This window comes from Pongo abelii, chromosome 8, assembly GCF_028885655.2.
Source record: "Pongo abelii isolate AG06213 chromosome 8, NHGRI_mPonAbe1-v2.0_pri, whole genome shotgun sequence".
In the NCBI taxonomy this organism is placed as follows: domain Eukaryota; kingdom Metazoa; phylum Chordata; class Mammalia; order Primates; family Hominidae; genus Pongo; species Pongo abelii.
Window position 1 is genome coordinate 28665548 of NC_071993.2, and position 24749 is coordinate 28690296.

General features: G+C 37.9%; 1 protein-coding gene across 9 annotated transcripts in view; it reads right to left on the reverse strand.

The window, feature by feature from the left end:
- MPP7 (MAGUK p55 scaffold protein 7) overlaps positions 1–24749 on the reverse strand; it is a 258770-nt gene that overhangs the window by 26719 nt on the left and 207302 nt on the right. For all 9 annotated transcript variants that reach the window (XM_054522122.1, XM_024254266.2, XM_054522123.1 and 6 more), the window contains one exon: positions 11763–11933. In XM_054522122.1, the coding sequence (XP_054378097.1) occupies positions 11763–11933 (171 nt within the window). The remainder of the gene's footprint in view (positions 1–11762; positions 11934–24749) is intronic.

The window sequence follows — 24749 nt, forward strand, 5'->3', positions numbered from 1 at the left end:
TTCACATACACTGTTACTCATCCTCAAAACATCCCTGCAAGAAAGGTATCATTATCCTCATTTTACAGATGAGAACACTGAGACAATGAAAGGTGAGGTAATTTCCCAAAGGTCACACATCTGGCATGTGGCTTAGCTGGTGCTCAAAAGCCTGTCTGTCTAACTCAAAAGTCTGCATTCTTTCCACTCTACCTATGATCTTATGAAAAGAATATGCCGATAAAACATGAACTCGGGTAGCTGTTGCTCTGCTGTCTGTTTATGGCTGTGAATTGGAACTTCACGGACTCTCTCATCCCCAGTCCATGCAGTCCATACTTCATGATGACTAATTATGCTCCTGGAATAGGCAGAGACGCAGGCTACAAAAAGTGGCAGAAGTCATATCTGGTGATCTCAAAGCTCACTCTGTGCAGAATCTCTGAGAAATCTAATATAAACTGAATGAGGATGATGTGCAGACCAGGCCTGGGCCACAGACACTGGGCATATGTGTTAGGATTCTCAATTCAGGACTGAGGAAAATCAAACACAAAGATGATATATGTAAGTAAAAGCCAAAAAGGCACATTAAAAATGATTTTGGAGCTTATTAATCTGGAATTCAGGCAGTGAACTAAAGTTGGTGTGTCTCTTAGCTTTGCAAAGAAAAGAATGTTTATAGCCAAACCAGAAATGTTAGTAAGTATTTATCTGCTTCATCTAAAAAATATTTCATAAGAATTTATAAAACCATGTTGGAAAGGAAGAATAAAGCTGTGCGTATCAATTTATATTACGTGAAGGTCTTGGGAAAAATGTGTGTCAATTGGATAATTAAGATAATTAGAAAAGCATAATACTATTTTAAATTCCTTTTTATGCATTTAATTAGTAACTCCTTATTGAAAGTAAGCAAATGTGTTGCATGGTTTTATAAAAAGTTTCATTCATCTCAACCAAAGTAACGTAGCCCATTTAAGGTGTCGATAAAATGTTAATACAATTTCTATTTAAGATTTTAAATTTGAGAAAACAGTCACTGTTAACTACATGCAAAGATTCTTTAATGTTTATCTTAAAAAGGTTAAAAATCTATAGCAAATTCTCAGCTTTAATTTACATAGAAGAAGGTAGACATACACGACACCTTTTCCCCAAATAATCTTGAAATTGGTTGACATTATTGCCTCATTTCATGTAATGTAATTATGAGATGTAGGGTAGTTTCACTGTTCTGTTTCGGATTTTCTTTTTATTCCCCAAATATGTTTAGGTGTTTATGATTTGTAACAAATGTTTATGTATAAAAAACAAAAAGTATATTTTGATTAGAATGCTAACACAGTATACTTTCAAAATTAATTCATAGTTGATGCATACAAGTTTTTCATTCTGTAAATATGGTCCCCCCAAATAATCGACTTTTTTTAATCTGATACAGACATATACCACCAAAAAAAAAAAAAAAAAAAAGGAAAGAAACAAGCCAGGTACAGCAGTTTGCACCTGTAATCCCAGTTACTTGGGAAGCTGAGACAGGAAGATCACCCGAGACCAGGAGTTTGAGTCCAGCCTGGGCAACACAGCAAGATCCTCTCTAAAAAACGAAACAAAAACAAACAAAAAATAAAACAAAGGTAAATGAGTAGAAAAAGATTTGAGGCCATAACATCAGTGCCTAGAAGCGCACCCAAAACCATACATGCACTAAAGGAATGATTTGAAATACCAGGTATGATGTTCTTATACTGACAAAAAAAAAAAAACAAAACCTGTTAATGGCCATGGTCTCAGGCATTGTGTTTTGAACCTTCAATTCTATACTTATTTACATGTTAGTGCACATTCTGAGCGAATGAATAAACATTTACTTGAACAGCAATATGTATTACTATTGTGAAAATAATTACTGAAATCAATGAAATGTGGTATATGTGTGTATTTTAAATGACAGTCATAAAGAATAAGCATATGGATGGGCGTAATCCTATCACTCAGAGAGGCCGAGGCAGGCGCATCACCTGAGGTCAGGAGTTCCAGACCAGCCTGGCCAACACGGTGAAATTCCATATCTCTACTAAAAATTTAAAAATTAGCCAGGTATGGTGGGGGGTGCCTATAATCCCAGTGGGAGAATGGCTCAAACCCAGGAGGCAGAGGTTGCAGTGAGCCAAGATTGGGAGGGGGAGGGGAAGGGGAGGGGAAGGGAGGGAGAGGGGAGGGGAAAAGGAAAGAAAAGAAAAAGAAAAGAAAGAAGAGAAAAGAAAAGAAGGCAGGAAGGAAAACAAAAGAAAAGTAAAAACGAGTGGCAAGCTTATTGAAAGAGCACCATTTTTTCCACGCAGCTACGCTTATATAGACTGACTAAAATACTAATCTCACTCTACTTCAAAACTATGACAAGAATGCAATAAAATTAAGAGGTCAAAATAAAATCATCCCTGAGTGTTCCGTGGCTAAGTAGACGGGGGCATGAGAAACTGCCTTACTTCAGAGTTTGCTCAGAATGGGGCCACCAAGCTCCCAATTCAAAATCTATCCTGTCCACGTCCCCAACTCTCCATTCCCCTTATCCCATTCCACCTTACTTTCTTCCATAGACTTATCGCCCTCTAACAACTATACAAGTGATTTTATTATTTATTACTAATTTATTATAAATATGGTTTTGGCCCATCTTCTCCCATTAGAACATAAATGGCACAAGGGCAAAAATGTTTGTGTGCTCAGAACAGTGCCTGGCATAGCTGGTACACCGTAAAACTCAGTTGAATGAACAGATTTGTGGTTTACGCCCAGAAATGAAGTCTGAAAAGAAATATTTAAGATGACCAACGGCATAAAAAGCCAACTGTGATTCCAATAAAGATCACGTTTACCTTTTACATACAAGAGTTATAATTTTAAATCCATCATATTCTCATGAATTTCATTATGACTTTCGGTTTTACAGTTATCTATATAAAATCCTCCAGAGCCAACTCTAATTCCTACAAGCCTTCCATCAAAGTGCAACAAAAGATATGAGAATTCTAATAAACACACTAACACTCACATTTAGTTTCGAGCACTTACTTTTCACTCTGCTTTATGTGGGAGGCTTTGTGTTGTGCCACAGTTTTATGGAAAAATAGTGACAGTCTTATAATAAATGCCTATTTATTCAAATTACCTCTACAAGCAGTCTTTGGGCAGCACATAAGATTCAGCACAAAGGAGAGCAGAATAGTACTGACATGCTCAAGCTAAAAATGTGAAATATACAGAAAGATTTATTATTAGTTTCTCTTGTACCTCCTAACCAGACAGAACAAGTCGCAAATTGTCTGAATATCCACAAGATGAATTTCTGCTCTTGTTTTGGCTTAATCCATGAAAAGTGTTTTAGTTGCTTTTTAACACCCAAGTCTTCTCCCTGCTCCCTCCCTCACCCACAAACACATTATTTGACTTTATTACTTTACTTTTCAAAAGGCTGGGTTTCACTGAAGATAAGACTTGTCATGTAGAAAAATGTACTAAAAGCCTGACATTTGGTTTCAACATACTTTCTAGAAAATACTTTTAAATGCAGAAGGAAATTTAACAGAAACTGTCATTGAGATGTTTTGGTGGCTAAAATGAGGCTTAAGAATAATACATTTTCAAAATGAAGAGAAAATTATAATACTTCTGATCACAGCTCAAAGTCCTCCATTGTTGTATTTTTGCCATGGTAACAACTTGGTCTATTATTATTTCTTGATCATTAAATAAAAGAATAAAAACCATATAGCATTATGATAATATAGAAAAATAATATTTTGTATTTTCTCAACAATGTTTATGAAACAGTTTCAAAGCAAGTGTCACTTTTCCCAATGGCTTTGAAAACACTGGGTAAAAAATTATTATCTTTTTTTTTTTTTTGAGACAGAGTCTTGCTCTGTCACTCAGTGGCACAATCTCGGCTCAGTGCAACCTCCAACTCCCAGGTTCAAGTGATTCTCCTGCCTCAGACTCCTAAGTACCTGGGACTACAGGTGCCTGCCAACACATCTGGCTAGTTTTTGTATTTTTAGTAGAGATGGGGTTTCACCATGTTGGCCAGGCTGGTCTTGAATTCCTGACCTCAGGTGATCCACCTGCCTCAGCCTCCCGAAAAGTGCTGGGATTACAGGCATGAGCCACTGCACCCAGCCAAAAATTATTTCCAAGGAGGACTATGATACTTATACTCTTTCCATCTTCCTATACATATACACATTGTAGGAGCCAAGGAAATAAATTCCTATGTATACAACATTTTTATAATCACAAACTAAACAGTAAACAGTTAATTCAGGAATAACCCAGAATTTCCAAAATTTGTGCCCATGGCTTCATTACCTATTTTAGATGATAAACTTCTAGATAATCTAATAAGTGTTTTGAACACTGAGGTTCAAAACCAGTAGAAACCTACTGATATTTGAACATTTCATGTTTATCTTATTATGTTTAGTTAATATGTAAGTCCTCCTGCTCCTCTTCAAGCTTCTTCTTCTCCTTCTCCTTTTCCTCCTCCTCCTCCTTCTCCTCCTTCTTCCTTCCTCCTCCTTCCTTATCCTTCCTCCTCCTCCTCCTCCTTCTTTTAGACTCTATTGCCCAGCCCAGAATGTGCAGTGGTATAACCATAGCTCACTGTAATCTCTAATTCACAGACTCAAGCAATCCTCCCATCTCAGCTTCCCAAGTAGCTGGGACTACAGGCACACACCACCTTGCCTGGCTAATTTTATTTTATTTTATTTTATTTTTTGTAAAGATGGAGTCTCACTATGTTGCCCAGACTGGTCTTGAACTCCTGGCCTCCAGCACTCCTCCTGCCTCAGCCTCCCTCAGCACTGGGAATTCAGGTGTGAGCCACTGCGCCCAGTCTCTTTTTTTATTTTTAGAGACGAGGTTTCACTGTGTCTAGCTGGTCTTGAACTCCTGGGCTCAAGTGATCCTCCTGCCTCAGTCTCCCGAGCAGCTGAGACCACAGGCATGCCCACTATGCTGGGCAATAAATATTTCTTATTAAAACCATACTAGGTGCCAGGAATTGGCCTACATCTTTGCATAGATTATTTTGTTTAACCCTCAAAACAAACCTAGAAAGTAGGTGTTTTTATTATCTCAAATTTTCAGATGAATAATTGAAGCCCAGAGAAAATCTGAATTGTTGCCGTGTCATGTGACTACCGAAGGGCGTCACAGGACTGGAAGGCAGCCATCTTGTCCCAGAAGCCCATCTCTCATCTTCTACATTGTCCTGCCTCCTGCCTCACAGAATATAAAGAGATGGGGATTTCTCCACGTAACAGGCTCTAAGCTTCTGATACTTCCAATGTGCCATACACAATAGCTGAAAGGGTTTCTGAGCAAGGAATACAAAGAAGAAGGCAAATAACCGGGAATACTTCTGAAGGATAGTTACATAAAACCGCGCTGGCCATCACCAGATCCCACTGTGCAGTGTTGTGCTGTACACAGGCCACAATGGGGTAGAGGTGGAATGTTCTGTTAATGTCACCAGGGGGCTGAAATTTCCAAGCCTCCAGCTGTACAGGCATTCTCGATTCTGTAAAGTTTCTAGATCTTTTCTTTAGTAGAACTATTACTAAGAAGTGTGCATTAATATACCATGATTTTCTTCCTTTTTTTTTTTTTGAGATGGAGCTTCACTCTTGTTCCCCAAGCTGGAATGCACTGGCATAATCTCAGCTCACTGCAACCTCTGCCTCCCAGGTTCAAGTGAGTCTCCTACCTCAGCCTCCCGAGTAGCTGGGATTACAGGCACCCAACACCACACCTGGCTAATTTTTGTATTTTTAGTAGAGACACGTTGGCCAGGCTGGTCTCAAACTCCTGACCTCAAGTGATCTGCCTGCCTCGGCCTCCCAGAGTGCTGGGATTACAGGCATCAGCCACCGCACCAGGCCCTTCCTCTATTTTTCATATAGAGACACAGGAAATACCATTCGCCTGAAGAGAAAATGTGATCTAACATGACAAAAAGAATAAAATGAATATTCTCCATTAAGTCTGTTCTGTTATAATCCAATTGTTACAGATTTAAGAAATACTGCCTTATACCAGCAATTGCTCCAAAATAGGAAAAGAACATGTTTGGAGCTAAAGAGTTTCAGATAAAGTTAATTTTCCTAGAGGAATTTCAGACTAAAGGCTAATAATCATAACAAATCTGTTGATCAAAACAGACAAGCCAAAACCTGAAATATTGCTGAGCAAATCCTGAACAGCAGAAAGATTAAGAGGAAACCAAAAGTTTCTAAGCCATCATTATAAGGCATACACGAGAAAGCACAAAACTGAAATACAATGCCAAGAGAAGTAGAAAATCAAAATAAATGGCAGCCAATTCACAATCACTAACCAAAGAAGGCAATGGCAACTGAACCCATTCAAACAGAGCAACAAGGGTTTTCCCTGTGTGCGCAGCACCAGACCTCACAGCATCTGCATCTGAACCAGCAGCAATAGGGGAAAAGCAAAATGTACCCTAATTAATCAGGCCAGCAGCAACAGCATCATCTGGGAGCTCGTTAGAAATGCAGACTCTCTGACCCCACCCCAGGCTACCAGATCAGAAACTGCATCTTAACAAGACCCCCAAGTGACCAGAATGCATGTTAAATCTGACAAGCCCTGGAATAGGGTCTAGAAGTCAGAGGAGAAGGGCAGGAGCTCCTCCCTCTGTATATTCTCCAAGACTACCTCTATCTATGGCAATCAAAAAACTATTGAGAGACGATCTCTGAACTCTGAAGGCAGTAGACAGATTATGAATATAACCTTTCCTGGTAAGTGGAAGAATCCCAGGTTGACCATGGGAAATGTGAACAAATTTGAGAGGGAAAGACCAGGAAAATCAGCACTTTAGGAATTTATTGAAAAATTTTAAGGAGCAGGGCAGTGAAATAGTAATGACAGGTGCAGTAAGAAACCCTGCCTAGACAGTGTGCAGAATTAGCGTGTAGGAAAGAGAGAGGTGAGCCCACCAAGTGTGTTGAACTGACCCTAGGGAGACCTACATTGGAAGCTCAAGTTGTAGACATGGGCAGGATTCAAGTGAACATAAACGCTTTCACTAGACTCACATCTAAACTTTCACAAAGCAAGGAGGTATCTGTCAGGAAAATGAATGAACAGTCCTTTAACCAAGGAGATTTTTTAAAAAGTAAGATATTTAGATCCAGCACAGAGTGTCAAGTACTGCCCTAATTTTAAGATTGGAAGCCATAGTCCACAGTAAGATAAGAAGTAGGGTTCTTATCCACCTGCTGGGGTCTGAATCAGTTCTGTAACTTAATGCTTCAGGATCTTAGACAAGTGACCTACTTCTCTCTGTGCTTTAGTTTCTTCATCTGTAAAACGGGGAATAATAAAAGTATTTCCCATGTAGTCATGATGAGGACTGAAGGAAATAATACACTCATAGCCCTTAGTTACTGTTATTACATAGCATGGAGGAAGGACAGGACCCTCTTAAAAACAAGTTAAAATTTAAAAACTTGCTTGAGACTGTTTGAAAGGAGTTGGGAACAGCAGAGGGTAATGAAACATGACAGTTGGATCCAGTTAGATCCATTTGTCCTAATTAGTAGCAGAGAAACCTAAGAAGTTCAAACAGATATTTTGGTTGTCATTGAAGCAATGCAATTAATTATTTACTTAAGGCCTGGAAATCTCTAGAGAATAAAGAAACACTCATTGGCAGAAGCACATATCAAAGGAAATATAAATGTTCACTGACTATGCCACTTGGGAGCATCAGCATTTAGCATCTCCAGTTTAGGACTATGTCGAGGGAATATGCCTGTTGGAAGACAAAGGGGAAATCTCTGAGAATCAGGAATCAAACTTAAGGAATTTCAAACAGGAGACAGAAACAGCAGTCATTGCAATAGGATTGATATCACAGGGCTAAAAAAAAAAGGCTTTAGGATTCTGCTGGGAATGAAAAAATAAAGTGAGAAAAGGGAGGGGACCAACCCAAATACCCATCAATAATACACTGGATAAAGATAATGTGGCACATATACACCATGGAATACTATGCAGCCATAAAAAAAGATGAGTTCATGTCCTTTGCAGAGACATGGATGCAGCTGGAAACCATCATTCTCAGCAAACTAACACAGGAACAGAAAACCAAACATTGCATGTTCTCACTTATAAGTGGGAGTTGAACAATGAGAACACATGGACACAAAGAGGGGAACATCACACACCAGGGCCTGCAGGGTGGGAGCAGGGGGAGGGAGAGCATTAGGACAAATACCTAATGCATGCAGGGCTTAAAACCTAGATGATGAGTTGATGGGTGCAGCAAACCACCATATGGCACATGTATACCTATGTAACAAACCTGCACCTCCTGTACATGTATCGCAGAATTTAAAGTAAAGTAAAGAAAGAAAGAAGAGAAAACAATAAAAGAAAAAAAAGCAAAGCACTTGGCCCCAAAACAGAGTCCACATTCAATTCAGAATTCAGGTACCAGGAACCCAAAGGCCAAAGGGGAAACAGGACAACTGAAGTGCATACAATTAATCTCTTTACTGATGATTTTGGCCAGATGAATTTTAGTGCAATCAATGATCACGGATCTGGACAATTAGCATTCAAAGACAGGAGAAGCGAAAATACATCAGGTCATTCTATGATTTTTGGCTGACAATGGAATGTGGTGATATATAATTCTGGGAGCATTATTTTGCCTCAAAAGGTAGCTGGAATGATGCTGTGATGTTCTTTTGTCCTGATGACCCTTTCAACTGCTGACCAGTAGGGCTGGGGTTCCATTACACAGTTTTGAGGAGGCTGATTAAGGCACACCCATGAAGAAAGGCCAAGTTATGTCAGAGGAGTTTAAAGCTTCAGAGAGTTCCAGATCCACTATATCGGGGAAAGCCCACCAGAGCCTATCCCCTGCTGAATACAGCCCAAACCTCTGGACAGTGCACAAAAGACAACAACCTGGGGACTCTGAAAGGCAAACAAAACCAGGCAGAGTGTAGATGGAGTCAAATCTGGAGAGGTGGCTTCCAAGATAATGAAGTTTCCCATTTTATTTTTCCCTCTTGCTATAGTTTCGATGTTTGTCCCCCCAAACTGCGTATTGAAATTTGATCCCAGCATTGGAAGTGGTGCCCAAGGAGAGGTGTTTGGGTCATAAGAGTAGATCCCTCATGAATAGATTAATGCCCTCCCTGGGGTGAGGCAGTGAGTGAGTTTTCACTCTATTTGTCCCCCAAGAAAGCTGGTTGTTAAAAAGAGCCTGACATCCCACCACTCCTGCTTCCTCTCTCTCCATGTGATCTCTGCACACACAGGCTTCCCTTCGCCTTCTACCACAAGTCAAAGCAGCATGAGGCCCTCGCCAGATGCCCAAACTTCCAGCTATTAGAAGTGTGAGCCAAACAAATCTTTTTTTTTTTTATGAATTACCCAATCTCAAGTATTCCTTTATAGCAACACACAACAGACTAACACATGTCTTTTTTTTTTTTTTTAAATTAGAGAATCTTGCTCTGTTGCCCAGGCTGGAGTACAGTGGTGCAATGTCAGCTCACTGCAACCTCCGCCTCCCCAGGTTCAAGCAATTCTTGTGCCTCAGCTTCCCAAGTATCTGGGACTATAGGTGCCTGCCACTACACCTGACTAATTTTTATATTATTAGTAGAGACAGGGTCTTGCCATGTTGGGCAGGCTGGTCTTGAACTCCTGACCTCAAGTGATCCTCCTGGCTTAGCCTCCCAAAGCGCTGGGATTACAGGCATGAGCCACTGCGCCCAGCCTCACTGCCATTTTATTACGTCTCTCCCCTTGGCTGAGAAGAGGCAACAGGAACAGAAGAGATGTTGCTGTGATCTGTGCTGGTGAAGGAGGCGGCACAGAAGGGACAGTGAGGTGGGAGAGGAGCAGGAGGTCTCAGGTAGCCCCATTGAGCTGGGAAATGCATGTTCTCTCAGCACACCTCTGTAAGGATGAGAAGCAGGGCACTGTAAGCTATAAATAAATTCTTCCTCCTCCTCCTTGAAGAGGCTCAGTATAAATGAATTAGGAGATGTGGACATTATTAATAAAGGAAATTTTGAATTTCTTTTGAAGTATGTGAATATGTGTTTCAAAATAATACGAACAATCTTAATATGTAATGATGCTAGTGTTCACTTCCAGGACCTACAGATGTGAGAAACAGCATCATTTCCCACGAGTCACCCACCATCTCTCAATGAACAGCATGGGTTGTAACCTTTCAAAGGACTCCATCTTACTAAGACGGGATAATTCTCAGCTTCTCCATTGATTCTCATTTCCATAAGTATCATCACGAGTTTATAAAAGAACAATTAACAAGAGTGATATGGTTTGGCTCTGTGTCCCCACCCAAATCTCATGTTGAACTGTAATTCTCAATGCTGGGGGAGGGACCCATTGGGAGGTAGCCAGATCACAGAGGTAGATTTCTCCCATGCTATTCCCATGATAATGAGTTCTCACGAGATCTGATGGTTTAAAAGTATGTGGCACGTCCCCTGTCGCTCTCACTCTCTCTCCCCTGCTGCCCTGTGAAGCCCGCTCCTGTTTCCCCTTCACCTTCTGCCATGCTTGTTAAGTTTCCTGAGGGCTCCCAGTCATGCTTCCTATATAGCCTGTGGAACTGTGAGTCAATTAAACCTCTTTTCTTCATAAATTACCCAGTCTCAGGTAATTATAGCAGTGTGAGAATGTACTAATACAAAGAGATACCATGCTCTTCTACTCCAAAACTTTTCTAAAATCATTGGCTTTGATCCTGGAAGTTTAAATATCTCTCACTACATTTTTAAAGAAATGCATTGAGGATGAAGTGAAGATACATGGAGCTTGTGGCTACTCACATCTGTGAAGGGTGCACAAGATAGATGCTAGGATGCAAATCTGAGTGAAGGCAATCGATGTTTGTGAAAATACCCACATTCCTTTATTAACTGCCTTTTTATTTTGAGATGGAGTCTCGCTCTGTCACCCAGGCTGGAGTGCAGTGGTGCAATCTTGGCTCACTGCAACCTCCACCTCCCAGGTTCAAGGGATTCTTCTGCCTCAGCCTCCTGAGTAGCTGGGACTACAGGACTGTGCCACCATGCCTGGCTAATTTTTGTATTTTTGTAGAGATGGGACTTCACTGTAGAGATGGGGCTTCACCATGATGGCCAGGCTGGTCTCAAACTCCTGACCTCAAGTGATCCTCCCACCCTGGCCTCCCAAAGTGCTGGGATTAAAGGTGTGAGCCACTGCACCCAGCCAATTATCAACTTTAAAGCGACTTTGCTGACTCTCTAGCTTGAAATATCCTAGAACTCTGCTGTAATACTTTATTTCACTGAAGGTCTAAATGCCATCTGAAGCTTGTACCATGCTGCTGCCTCAAAATGCTTTGAAATGAACTTGCCTTGTGTTCAAAAATATTCACTTCTATTATTTAATTGCCCTGATGTATGCTTCATATATTACAACAGTGTTTGCTAACCCCACTTGACAAAGGTTCCACTAAAACGACAGTACCATTCTTCAGAAATGTCTTAAGTCTCTGCAAGTCAATTAAGCACAAAAAACTAAACTAAAGATTTTGTTTCAGAGACAAGACAAAAGGTGTTCAAGGGGGAGGAGATTTTTAGCTTGAAAACTTCAAGTATGATTCACTTTGAAGAGAAATTCTTACTAGCTCACTTATTTCCTCAGAATTACTCACAGAAACAAGCACTTACCAACCAAGACAACGAGTCTGTATTTCTCATTAGTTTGTCGCCGATACGGTGTCACTTCTTCGTATGTGGGTACGTCAGCTGTGTCGTACTGATCACTCTTCTTGCATTCATACATGGATTTATTTGTTTTCTTATCTTTTCTACTAAGACGAAAACTTCTTCTAAAACCAGCTGCAAATATTAAAATAAATATATTTTTAGTAACATCAACCAAAAAAGAAACCCTCAAAAAAAAAAAAAACCCCTCAGAGCTGGGTTGGATTTTATTTACCATAATATTGGTTTTTTAAAGTTAAAACCCTAACGTTTTAGAGACAGGGTCTCACTCTGTTGCCCAATCTGGAGAGCAGTGGCGCCATCACAGCTTACTGCAGTGTTGAACTCGTGGGCTCAAGCAATCCTCCCACCGCAGGCTCCCAGGCAGCTGGGATTACAGGCACACATCACCATGCCTGGTTAATTTTTAAAATATTTTGTAGAGACAAGGTCTTGCTATGTTGCCCAGGCTGGTTTGAACTCCTGGCCTCAAGCAATCGCCCCACTTTAGCTTCCCAAAGTGTTGGGATTACAGGCATGAGCCACTGTGCCTGGCCTATTCATCATAATTTTGTTAGAAATGCATTCAGTAAGAAAAAAATAATAGTACACAATTTTATACAAACAATAACTTATGATAGAATTAATATTTATTTATGTAGTTATAATAATGTAAATTTTATTTGGTTTAAACAATAAAGAGCTCTGTTGAAAAATCATTGAGTAAAATAACTGTATGATAAAGCAAAAATAAGTCAGAAATCATAATTTATCAAGAACTGATTGGTAAACACATTTGATATGAAAAAGTGAAAAACACTGTAAAAGCATTTTAAATGTAAACAACAAGTTATCTCATTCATGAAACATTAACAAAGTTTCTATTACATCCTAAGCATAACCTCACAACGTACCCATGGCACAGGCAGCATCTATTGTTAAACAAAAAGAAAACTAAATTAGGGAGTGCGTAGTGTAGCATGTGCTTATATGTCAGTCAGGCTGACAGAACAAGGCTCACCCAGTCAACAATTAGTCGGTCTTCAGCAAGTCAGTTAACTTTAACTGGACTCCAGGGGATAGAATAAATGATCAAGCCTCAGGTTCTTTTCTCTAATGGAAATTCTATGCTTTCATAATGTGACACACATGAAATTAAGAAATAGAGCCAGGCACAGTGGCTCATGCCTGTAATTTCAACATTTTGGGAAGCCAAGGAGGGCAGATCGCTTGAGCCCAGGAGTTTAAGACCAGCTAGGGCAACATGGAGAAACCCCATCTCTACTAAAAATACAAAAAAAATTAGCTAAGCATGGTGGTGCACATGGGTAATCTCAGCTACTTGGGAGGTTGAGACAGGAGAATCACTTGAACTCAGGAGACAGAGGTTGCAGTGAGCCGAGATCGCATCATTGCACTCTAGCCTAGGTGACAGAGTAAGACTCCATCTCAAAAACAAAACAAAAACAAAACAAAAAACCCTTATATATATTTTATACCAGCTGCAAAGTTCAAAATAAAATGCAAGTACATTTTAAAGGTATAAAAATACATTCTCTTCAAAAAGAATATTCATCAACTTTGATAAATAGATAACCTTTTTTTTTTTTTTTTTTTTTTGAGATGGAGTTTTGCTCTTGTCGTCCAGGCTAGAGTGCAATGGCGTGATCTCGGCTCACTGCAACCTCTGCCTCCTGGGTTGAAGTGATTCTCCTGACTCAGCTTCCCGAGTAGCTGGGATTACAGGCGCATGCCACCATGCCCAGCTAACTTTTGTATTTTTCGTAGAGACGGGGTTTCATCACATTGGCCAGGCTCATCTCAAACTTCTGACCTCAGGTAATCTGCCCTTCTCAGCCTCCCAAAGTGCTGGGATTACAGGCGTGAGCCACCATGCCCAGCCATAGATATCTTTTTTATAAACAGAGGTATTTTGTAACAAAATGAAAAAATGTAATAACTAATTTGTGTGGATTTTAGGGAATATAGTCAGCTGTCTGAATCTGTGGGTTCCATCCATGTGGATTTAACCAATTATGGACTGAAATTTTTTTAACTGCATCTCTATTGAACATGTATTGAGTGTTATTTCATCTGTATTGAGACTTTTGTCCTTTGCCATTATTCCCTAAACAATAGACTGTAACAATTTACATAGCACTTACATTGTATTAGGTATTACAAGTAATCTAGACATGATTTAAAGTATACAGAAGGATGTGCATAGATTACATGCAAGCACACATTTTATATCAGGGGCTTGAGCATCTGCAGATTTTGGTATCCAAGGGGGTCTTGGAACCAATCTCCCATGGATATCATAGGATGACTGCATAAAGGAAATGAATAATCGTTACCATTGGGTTTAAGAAATTAACAGGATTCAAAATAAAGGAAATGTGAAACAATTACCAATGACTAACAATGGCTTTATGTGACTCACCTTATGGATTCAGAGTTTGATAAAAAATTGATCAAGATATTAAGGACAGAGTGACTAAAGTTTATCTGATAACATGTTTCTGTGGCCCTCTAAGTCACTCCGATTTTGAGAAGATATTTGAGTTGAGAGAAAAGGTTATTCATAAGGATCTAAAACAAGGAAGACAGTTGTTCTAAAGCTCCTTTACAAAGGTAAAGAGGAGAAGAGAACAAGACAAGTTGTAAACACATGGGTGTCTTATAAGACAAGAGATGACATCTGAGGAAAGCTAGAAGGTAAATACATCCCTCTGGCCCTAGGATGAGAAAAAGAGGTGGGATTCTAAAATCACACGTGCAGAGAGGATTCAAACTTCTATGTAAAGAACCAGAGAAAAAGTTGTCTATTACTTTTTGTTCATCTTGTTTTCTAGGTTGTAGGGAAAGCTTCATAGAACCCAGAAAAGGGACCTTTCTTTTTTTTTTTGAGACAGGGACTGGCTCTGTTGCCCAGGCTGGAGTGCAGTGGCAGGATCTTGGCTCTCTGAAACCTCTGCCTCCCAGGCTCAAGCCATGTTCTCACCTCAGCCCCCTGAGTAGCTGGGACCACAGGCATGTGCCACCACACCTGGCTCAATTTTTTTTTTTTTTTTGAAGAGATAAGGTTTCGCCATGTTGCCCAGGTTGGTCTTGAAGCCCTGAGCAAAAATGATCCGTCCACCTCAGCCTCCAAAAGTGCTGGGATTACAGGCATGAGACACCGAACCCAGCCACCTTCCTATCACAGACATCACACACTACACCAGAAGTAGCCAAGGTCCTTACAACTACCCCTCATGCTTGAGCACAGTGATTCTCAGACAAGGGTCTCTTCCTAATTGCAGAATTTAGTTATCCCAAACCACCCCCAGCACCTACTCTGTCACTGACGAGTGCTGGCCCAGACTGTAGCCCAGTATTAGCACGGCTTCTGATTTAGCACAAAGATGATACATGAGCTACTCTAACAACAAAAGTTAGAATGCTGATATTTCACAGCATTCTAATTTCATGTTTCCACAGCTCTTGCCTCGTGAGAGGCAATTACAGGATAAGCAGGTAGAACTATAAATTCCTTTATAATTATTCCCTGTATGGAGGGAGGCTTGCTGTCAAGTCACTACAAACTTTTGGCACAGGAATGGATATAACAAGAACATAAATGCTCATCCACAGGAAATAACATCCAAAAGTAAAAACCTGACAAATTTCTGATGAGCAAATCACAGCTAAATCTTGAATTTCAATGTGCTTACCTAACTGAGCCTTTAAAATTCACTTAAGTTTTTACTTTCCTTTTTTTTTTTTTTTTTTTTCTTGAGACAGGGTCTCACTTCGGCTCAGGCTGGAGTGCAGTGGTGCAATCTCAGCTCACTGCAGCCTCCGCCTCCCAGGTTCAAGCGATTCTCATGCCTCAGCCTCCTGAGTAGCTGGGACCACAGACGCCTGCCACCACACCCAGCTAATTTTTGTATTTTTAGTAGAGACGGGGTTTCTCCATGTTGGCCAGGCTGGTCTCGAACTCCTGACCTCAGGAGATCCACCCGCCTTGGCCTCCCAAAGTGCTGGGATTACAGGCATGAGCCACCACACCCAGCCAAGTTTTTACTTTCATCATAAACAATGAAGAGTTGGTGAGGAAAAGAGAAGGTAATCAGATCTCTTAAGGTGATGTTGCACGAGTGTCAAAGATGGGGACCATGTTGTATAGATAGTTGGGTGATGTCAGTTGTGCAAGGCTTGCTACAGAACAGTTGCTTGATAAACGTTTACTGAATGGAAGTAATTTTAAAAGGCAGCAACAAAAACCCTATTATCATTCCTGTTTCATCTGCTTCATGTAAATTTCAACAAAGAAAGCGTGACACATTAGGCATTTTCTAAGAGTTAAAATTCTAAAAGGCGTCAAAAGCTAATGCTCTGCAAACAAGAAAGCCTTAGAGCTGGAAGAAACTCTGGAGGTCATCTGAGTCTGCTCCCCGCCGGGTACAGACGGTGCTGCCATACACTGCACTTGTTCACATCAGTTTTTCAGTAGCAACACCAATCAATTCACACAGGTTATGAAGCTTCAGTGCCTTAATGCACAGGAATTCACACAGGTTATGAAGCTTTAGTGCCTTGAACGATATTTTACAATGCAAACGAGCAAAGGCAGTGAGGTCGCCACAGAGGTTCCATCAGAGCAGCTGGTCACTGATTGTTACCAAGCAGAGGCTGGCAAAGAATCCAGACCAGTACCTAGGCTCTGCTGACTTAGTTCTCTACAAGGCTCATTTCCTCTACTTTAAAATACAGATTATAGTAGTATCTGCCTCACAAGGTGGTTAAGGATTAAATAATTCATGTAAAGCTTTCAGTCCCATCTGTGGCATATGGTAAGTGCTTTACATGTTAGCTACAGATTCATGCTACAATGCCTCCAACTACTTAAAAGAACCTTGAAGGCAGGAGCATGTATCCCCTGTAGTCCCATAGCACGGTGTCTAGCAAAAATAAAAAAAAGCGGGGTGAGGAGGGGAAGTTAAGAGGCTCACTAATTAGTTTCAAATTGACTAATAGTATAAAACAGACAAAATGTTAAAATTAAAGCCAGATTTAAATATGCTAAATAGTGTAGATGCCTAAAGTACCTTATTAAGTATTAAGACATTTTAAATACAACAGAAATAGCCAGGTGTGGTGGCACATGCCTATAATCCCAGCTATTTGGGAGGCTGAGGCACGAGAATCACGTGAATCCAGGAGGTGGAGGGTGCAGTGAGCCAACATTCCGCCACTGCACTCCAGCCTGGGCAACACAGCAAGACCTTGTCTCTAAATAAATAAATAAATAAGTAAGTTTAAAAAATACAACAGAAAGGTTTAGTATGTATTAACTATTTTTTCATTTGTCTTCATAGATACTCTTTCTAGGGATATAGTTATTTGTTACCATATTTACATTGAAACAAAGTATCCTTTCCTTTGGTCTTACTTTTTACTTACTCCGCTGATTCACAAATACATATTAATGCTCATATTTACATACACACACATCTGATATACATACACACATATGCATATATATATATGGAAACATATATACATGTACATACATATATATGTATACACATACACAGACAGGGTGAGAAGAAGGAAAAATTGCCAGCCCAGACAACCAATAACATAGCCAGAACAAAAGATATAGCAACAGTTATGAAATTCAGAGTATTTATTTGTGATGATTTTTCAGCCTGCCCCATACTCCTAAGGGCAGTTTTTCTAGATTCTGTCCCCCATGGGTAGTCAGAGGTGATAGCACACTTAACATGTCCTTCAAGGCAGTACAGAGGCTGTAATTTTCCAATTTCAGTAAAATAATGAGCGATGTGTCAGTACACCTTAGTTAAGTCTAAGCTTAAGGGAGAGTAATTCTGTGTCAGGAAAAGGGAGTTAATCGTTTCTTGCCTTCAGATCTTACTTCTCTTCTTAAAAGGAAGATCAAAAAATGTGACCTTAAAGTGAAAGTACACAGAGGATTCTTTTAGATAAATGTGAACCTGTTTGATTTCAGTTCACTTTCAGTGCAAGTCTTAGCAAGAGCTGGCTTTTAAAAAGACGGAAGGGAAAGGGGTACATTAACAAGGAATTTAGAGTAAGGGAACAGTTTTACATAAAAAATATTTTTCCTTACATTTCATGTTTTCGCAATTTATAATTGGCTCAACATTTTTATGGACAGGCTTTTTCCAGAGAGCTTACCCACAGCTGCTAGAGATTTGTGTTTTTGAAAGGAACGGCACGTTTAGTTTATTACAATAGGAAAGTGACTTCAGAGTTAAGATTGCAGCTGCAGGTCAGTCCCTAATCACAGACACCGCTTATCTAATATTTTCCAGCAGAAAATTTATGATGACTTGTTCATTTATCATTTAATTTATAGCTTTGGTTAAAGTTAAAAATTTAACTGTAAAGGGAGAGATCTGAGTTGCTTGTTATTTGCTTCTTAGTTCAATAAGACTGCAATAAACATCCCTTTATCCCATGTCACTGATGACTTCATTAGGGCAAATTGCTAGAAACTAGACAGATCCTGTCCAAATGCTTCTCAGATTGATTAATATCAATATCCATTCCCACCAGCAGTATGTACAGTGGCCCAGTTCACCATTCTCTCATCAAAGGACTTCTAATCTCTTTTTTAAAATCTTTAGTGATTTGACAAGTGAAAACTGTACATCACTGTTATTTTAACTGTTAGTGGAGTTGAGGGTATTTTTTTCATGTTTATTACTCACTTGCAATTCTATAAATTGTTGGTTTATACATTTTGATCACTTTTGGATTAGAGTCTTCAAATACATATACATAGGTATCTTTCAATAAGGTCATGAGCCCTTTTTTCTATTTATTAAAAAGATATAAGGTTTTCAATTTTCCTTTTAACTGTTATCATAAAGAAATTTAAACTGTTTATGTGTTTGAATTTATAAATATCTTTCCTTTGTGATTCCTTCCATTGTTTCTATACCTTTTCCATCTTAGTTCTGATAAATATTCACCAATATTTTCTGATGTGTTAAAAAGTGGGTTGCATGGCTTTACACTTAATTTTTTAATTCCATCTGGAATTACCGACATGTAATCATGATGAAATCAGGCCTGGGAAGTGTGGCTGTAACTTTATATTTTTCTAAATAATTAACCAACGGTCCCAGAAATACTGAACAATCCTTTTACTACTTTATGTTGACACATACGTTGTACTGAAATACCAGATGGTACATTATTATGCCGTGACAGAAAAAGGTGATTCTTCATCTAAATTTAGCTTCTCTTTTTATTTTTATTTATTTTTTATTTTGAGAAAAAGTCTCTTTCTGTCATCCAGGCTGAAGTAAAGTGGTGTGATCATGGCTCAGTGTAGCCTCAAGCCCCTGGGCTCCAGCAATCCTCCCACCTCAGCCTCCCAAGCAGCTGGGCATACAGGCACATGCCACCACACCCAGTTACTTTTCAAAAACTGTATTTTGTAGAGATGGGGTCTCACTAGGTTGCACAGGCTAACCTCAAACTCCTGGCCCCACTTCGGCCTCCCAAAGTACTAGGTTTACAGGCATGAGCCACCATACCTCACCTTTCATTCTCTTTTTAATAATATCAACACCAAAACAACAGTATAAGTAGTGGCAGTGGTTGATATTTGTCGGACACATACTAGATGACCGGCACTACTCAAAGCGCTTTATGTGTGACGAATTTATTTAATTCTCACAGCAACCCTATGAGGTGGGTATAACAATCCATGTGTTTAAGTACACTCTTCAGTGTAATAAACAAAGATGGCCAAAGCTTTGGTTCAAGTATTAAATGATAAAATGAAGTCAAGAAGAAAGTTTGAAACATTACCCTATACACGTAGATGCATAATAGAAAAAAATGAATTTAGCTCATTTCTATTACATTATGTTAGGTATGAAATAATTTAATAGAAAAAATTAACAAAGAGGACCAATGGTTTAACTTAGGAATTAAAAACATATTTTTTTTCCTGAGAGAAGACGTTTTCCAAATATAAGGAAACACATTTTAACACGCCCCTGTATTCGAAATACAAAAATATGTAAGACAGTGTCATTGGCTCCCAACCACTAGGGGACACAAAACTTATTCTCAAATGCTTGTAATTTAAGGTGTTTTCACAATGCAGCACCATGACTAGAAAATAAGACTTTTTGCAAGTATTCCAGTCACTCCAATTTCTCTTCAGTAAAAAATTTTAAAACTTGGACGGTTGCAGTTTGCTCACTTCCAGAGCTATTTCTCGACATTGCATTTGTAAAACATTATTCATCAATAGAGTATTAATCTTAATGCTTACATACATAAATTAAGAATCATTTGTTATTAAAATAAGTTTCATATTATAGATAAATATTATAACTACCTATACTATAATTTCAAATGTTAGCAATATTTTTTAACAATTAAAAAACTTGGAAGTAACCAAGATATGCAGAAGTATGGAAATGATCAATTAAATTATAAAACACCTCCTCAAAGAAATGAAGTTGCAACTATTAAAATTATAAAACTACATAGTACCATAGAAATGCATTTCATACAATAAATGGAAAAAAAACAGGATACAATAATCATACTTACACAATGAGTTTTACTTTTTTTAGTAATATAAAGACTGTTATGGATACAGAAATATAGAAGAAAATATATTTTTTAAAAAGACAATGGTTGTGTTAGGTAGAGAGAGGGCTGTGGACAATTATTTGTTCTATTTTTCAAACTTACTATAATATTATATATGTTTCAAAATTACTATATTATATAATTACATAGAATCACATAATTTCAAATTTATAATTTTTAAAAGAAAACACAAAAAGACAAAGTTCACAATATATGAACAAACAAATGAAATCCATATTGGCAGATGTAGTTGTGTGGTTATATCAGCATGTAACACAAAATACATATTGGTTATGTCTCAGAGGCAAGTTCTAATCATCTATATTTTTCAGTGATTACGGTAATAGACCAAATTTGTATATTAACAATAGTTAGGAATAGCCACATAAATTCAAGTATAAAGCAAGCAACAAAAGCAGAAATCCATGGAAAAGTATAAAAAATGAGAATATAATATAAAAAGTTAAGATTAAGGGCAAGGAAGAGAGAGAACCAGAAGTCTCACCTAAGTAGTAATGATGAAAAAAAGAGAAGTACTTATGGTTTTGAAACTTACAACCAAACTAATAAAATGGATAAAAAATCGTTTCTAAAATCACAAATTATTATATTCTTTGGCTCTCACAAACACGTAATTTCAATGTAAACTTATAATGTACCTATATTTGTAATTTTAATGATCTCACTTTTTAATAAAATGTTGACCTTTAAGATGGCATTTTATTAAAAATACACGATCATTTTAGTTACAAACATGGCCATTAACATAAAAGGCCCTCAAGCAAAGTCAAGATAACTCACCACCCACACTAACAGCCTCCAAAAATCACACATGTGAATGAGGGGGAAGTGGGACTTGGCTTTCTGTTAACTCAAAGAAAATCAATACTATTACGTTACCACCTGCAATTTTTCAAATGGGACAGTTTAGATCTCTGATTACATTTCTTTTACATAACCAACCTGGTCTAATAACATCAGACAGTATGCATTTCTAATGTTAAAAATAAGCTTTTAATATGTTTAAATTTTATACATGTTTATAGCATGGGAAAAGAGGTCCTAGTGAAATAGTCTTGACTCATAACAGAGGATTAGAGAAGGAGCCACTCTAAAGTTCCTAAGGTTTTAAGGAATACATTTGTTTGATGCAAACACAGTCTAGAAAACTGCTTAATTTTTTCAACGGAGAAAAAAAAACATTTAAATTCTTTTTTTCTCACCTTAAAATTACTAAAATGCAGATTTTTTTAATCAGAAGACTTTTTTAAATCATTGTACGAAAGTTATTTTTTGCATCTTAAAAATCAGATTCATTTGACCAAGAAAATATTTAACTGATTCAATAGGTACCTTAACTACAAGGAAAAAAAAATTTACTATAAGTGAACATCTTAAGCAGATTAAAAAAAAAAACCATGTAGACATTAATAAAAACTAAGCAGCTGGAAATTATTATATGATATTAGGTTTCTGACAACCAAACATTGAACATTTCTACTAATATAAACATTTTGAATATAATGCCAATGCTGTTATAATAGTGCAAATCATAACCAACATAGTAACATGATCTTAATAGAAAATTATTATCGAAATGATGCTCTCATTATATGCCAATCATAAAATTATCCCAAAGACTATGAAGGATAATTAAGAACACCTTGCAGTAACAAACAAGTAAAAATCTTGGGAGGAGGTTTAAACTGAGAAGAAATGCTAAATCTAGATTTACTGAAGTCTAAAGAGGCTAGGTTTGTCAGCTTCCATATTGATCTTACAAAACAATGTCAGAAAAAAATCACCAAAGAAAAATGAACATTTTCATGGATTATATTAGCCAATTATACATATGCTAATTTTGTAGATAAAGGGGAAAAAGGCTTTCAAACACACTATTAGAAAATTCATCTCTGCAATGTTGCAGGTTCAAAGTTGCTCTCAGTAAAATGTAAAGAGATGTTCACATGCCATAAATACCCTGGAGTCTTTCAGCTCATCTCAGGCTAAAAATAAAAATAGAAACTCAAAGTACCTAATGAAACCACAAAAGTTAGTAAAAGATATCAATTTGCAATTTTCAAAGAAAAATATTACTTAGGTCTTTACAACTTTTCCTGATACCACTGATAATTTGTTTTTAAAGTACAGCACAGAACATCACCATAAAAGAAGAGAGAGAAGAAACCATATGAGAATTTAATTTTTTGTAAGCTAGCTAATAAAGAAATAAGCTCTTACTTATACCTTCAAAATTATGAGAAAATACAGTTATGCATATGTAAAATTGTATATAAAAATATACAAGTTCTGAACAGAGAGAAAAATTGATTTGAAATTTTAATATGTTTTTTTCAGTTGAGTCCGTGCAACTTAAAATTCTCCAAGCAGAAATGGTTTCTTTCTGTCAGAAAAAATATTTCCAAGTAGTATTCCAGACATGCTGAGATTATGCAGTGTTCTTTCGTATTCAAGAAAGAACCTGTGTCACTTTTGAAAGAATGCTTCTAAGTGTTCTCTATGCATAAATATTATGTTTAGGAAAAATATTAAGGCAGTATATTTAGACATAGCTGTACTTAATTTGCATGACATTCTTTAATAAAATGATTGAATATTGAATAAATGGGAATTTTTACTGGATTTATAAAACATGCAGATAACTTGCTGAAGATCAGTGTTGCTTCAACATAGGAGGACAGACAGAAATAAGAAACAGGATTAGGAAAAAACACCTAGGAGTAGATGTGGGTAAATAATAACATTTGAAAGAAATAACAACAAATGGACAGTTTCATTTTTATTTAACTTTATGGCAAACCCCTCTTAACTTACATTAAGTCCCCAAACTGATCTTGTTTTAAAAGAATGTATGAAGTACTCCAGAGCAACGGCAAAAGTAGAGACAAAGTGACTTTTCAGGAAATTATTTGTAAGAAAGTATGTTAGAAAAGAGATGCACGATAAGTCATGCTTTGTGAATTGATTAGAACAAGTTTTCTATAATGAATTAACCAAAGGAAAACAGTCTGTATATCTGACCAGTGTTACAAAAGAAATTACTCCTCATATGGATTATTTTGTACTGCAGTAGGAAAAAGGAGAATTTTTAATGCTGACGGTTCGACCATCGAGAAGCAATTATACTTTGGAAGCAAACACACTGTTCTGAAAGACCAAAAATAAACTAACTTCTATGCCATCCACCAAAGCTAAGCAAAATTTTCAAAAGCCTATAGGAAGAAGTGAATTTTTCCTAATAATTCATATATATGCAAGCATATACACACATAAACATATATGATTTGACAATCTTTATATACAGGCAGCCCTTGACTTGCGGAGATTCAACTTTAAATGGTGTAAATTTCTGCAATTCATGTTTACAGCATACTAGCAATTCACCTTCATGTTATTATTACAATTTAATTTATTTTTAAGAGATAAGGTCTCGCTCTGTCACCGATGCTGGAGTGGCATCATTATAGGTCACTGCAGCTTTGAACTCCTGGCCTCAAGTGATCCTCTCCCCTCAACCTCCGGAGTAGTTGGGATTACAGGTGTGCACCACTGCGCTCGGATTATTACAAAATTTTATGCAAACTACATACAATTTACATTGCCCAGTGAGCTTTTTCCTTTCTTTTAATAATAACAGCCAAACCTCTTTCATTAATAAACATGCTAACCTCTAAGAAATGAGGTATGTTACAGGTCAGTAAGAATCATACCACATAGTGTACTTTCACATCAGTGATAGCTTATTAAATACAGTTTTAAAGTATAATTCTCATAAAAATTGGCATTTAAATCTTGGACTGTCATAGATCTCTATTTCTATGTCAACTCAGTACGCCTCAAATGGAATCCCTGAACTTTTCCTCAGCCCAACCTACTCCTCCGCAGTCTTTCCTATCTCAGTAAATAGTAACTCCATCTTTGTAGTTACTAAATCCAAAAACCATACACCCATCCTTGGTTTGCCACTTTGTCAGGAAATCTCCTCAGCTCTACCATCAAAATATATCCAGAATGGGACATCTTCTCACCACCTCCACAGATAGTATCTGCTTCTAGCCACCATCATTGTCTCCCTGAATGACTACAGGAGCTCCCTGCTTCTGCTCTTTCTCCCTTACAATCCATTCCCAACAGATCAGCCAGCGTGACCCTTACACATAGAAGGCAGTTCATGTTACCACTCTGCTTAGAGCCCTTCAATGATCTGGAGTATAAGAGCCAAAGTTCCTCCTCCCACAAACATTCTGCTTTCTTGACAACCTCAATTCCTATCACTCTCCC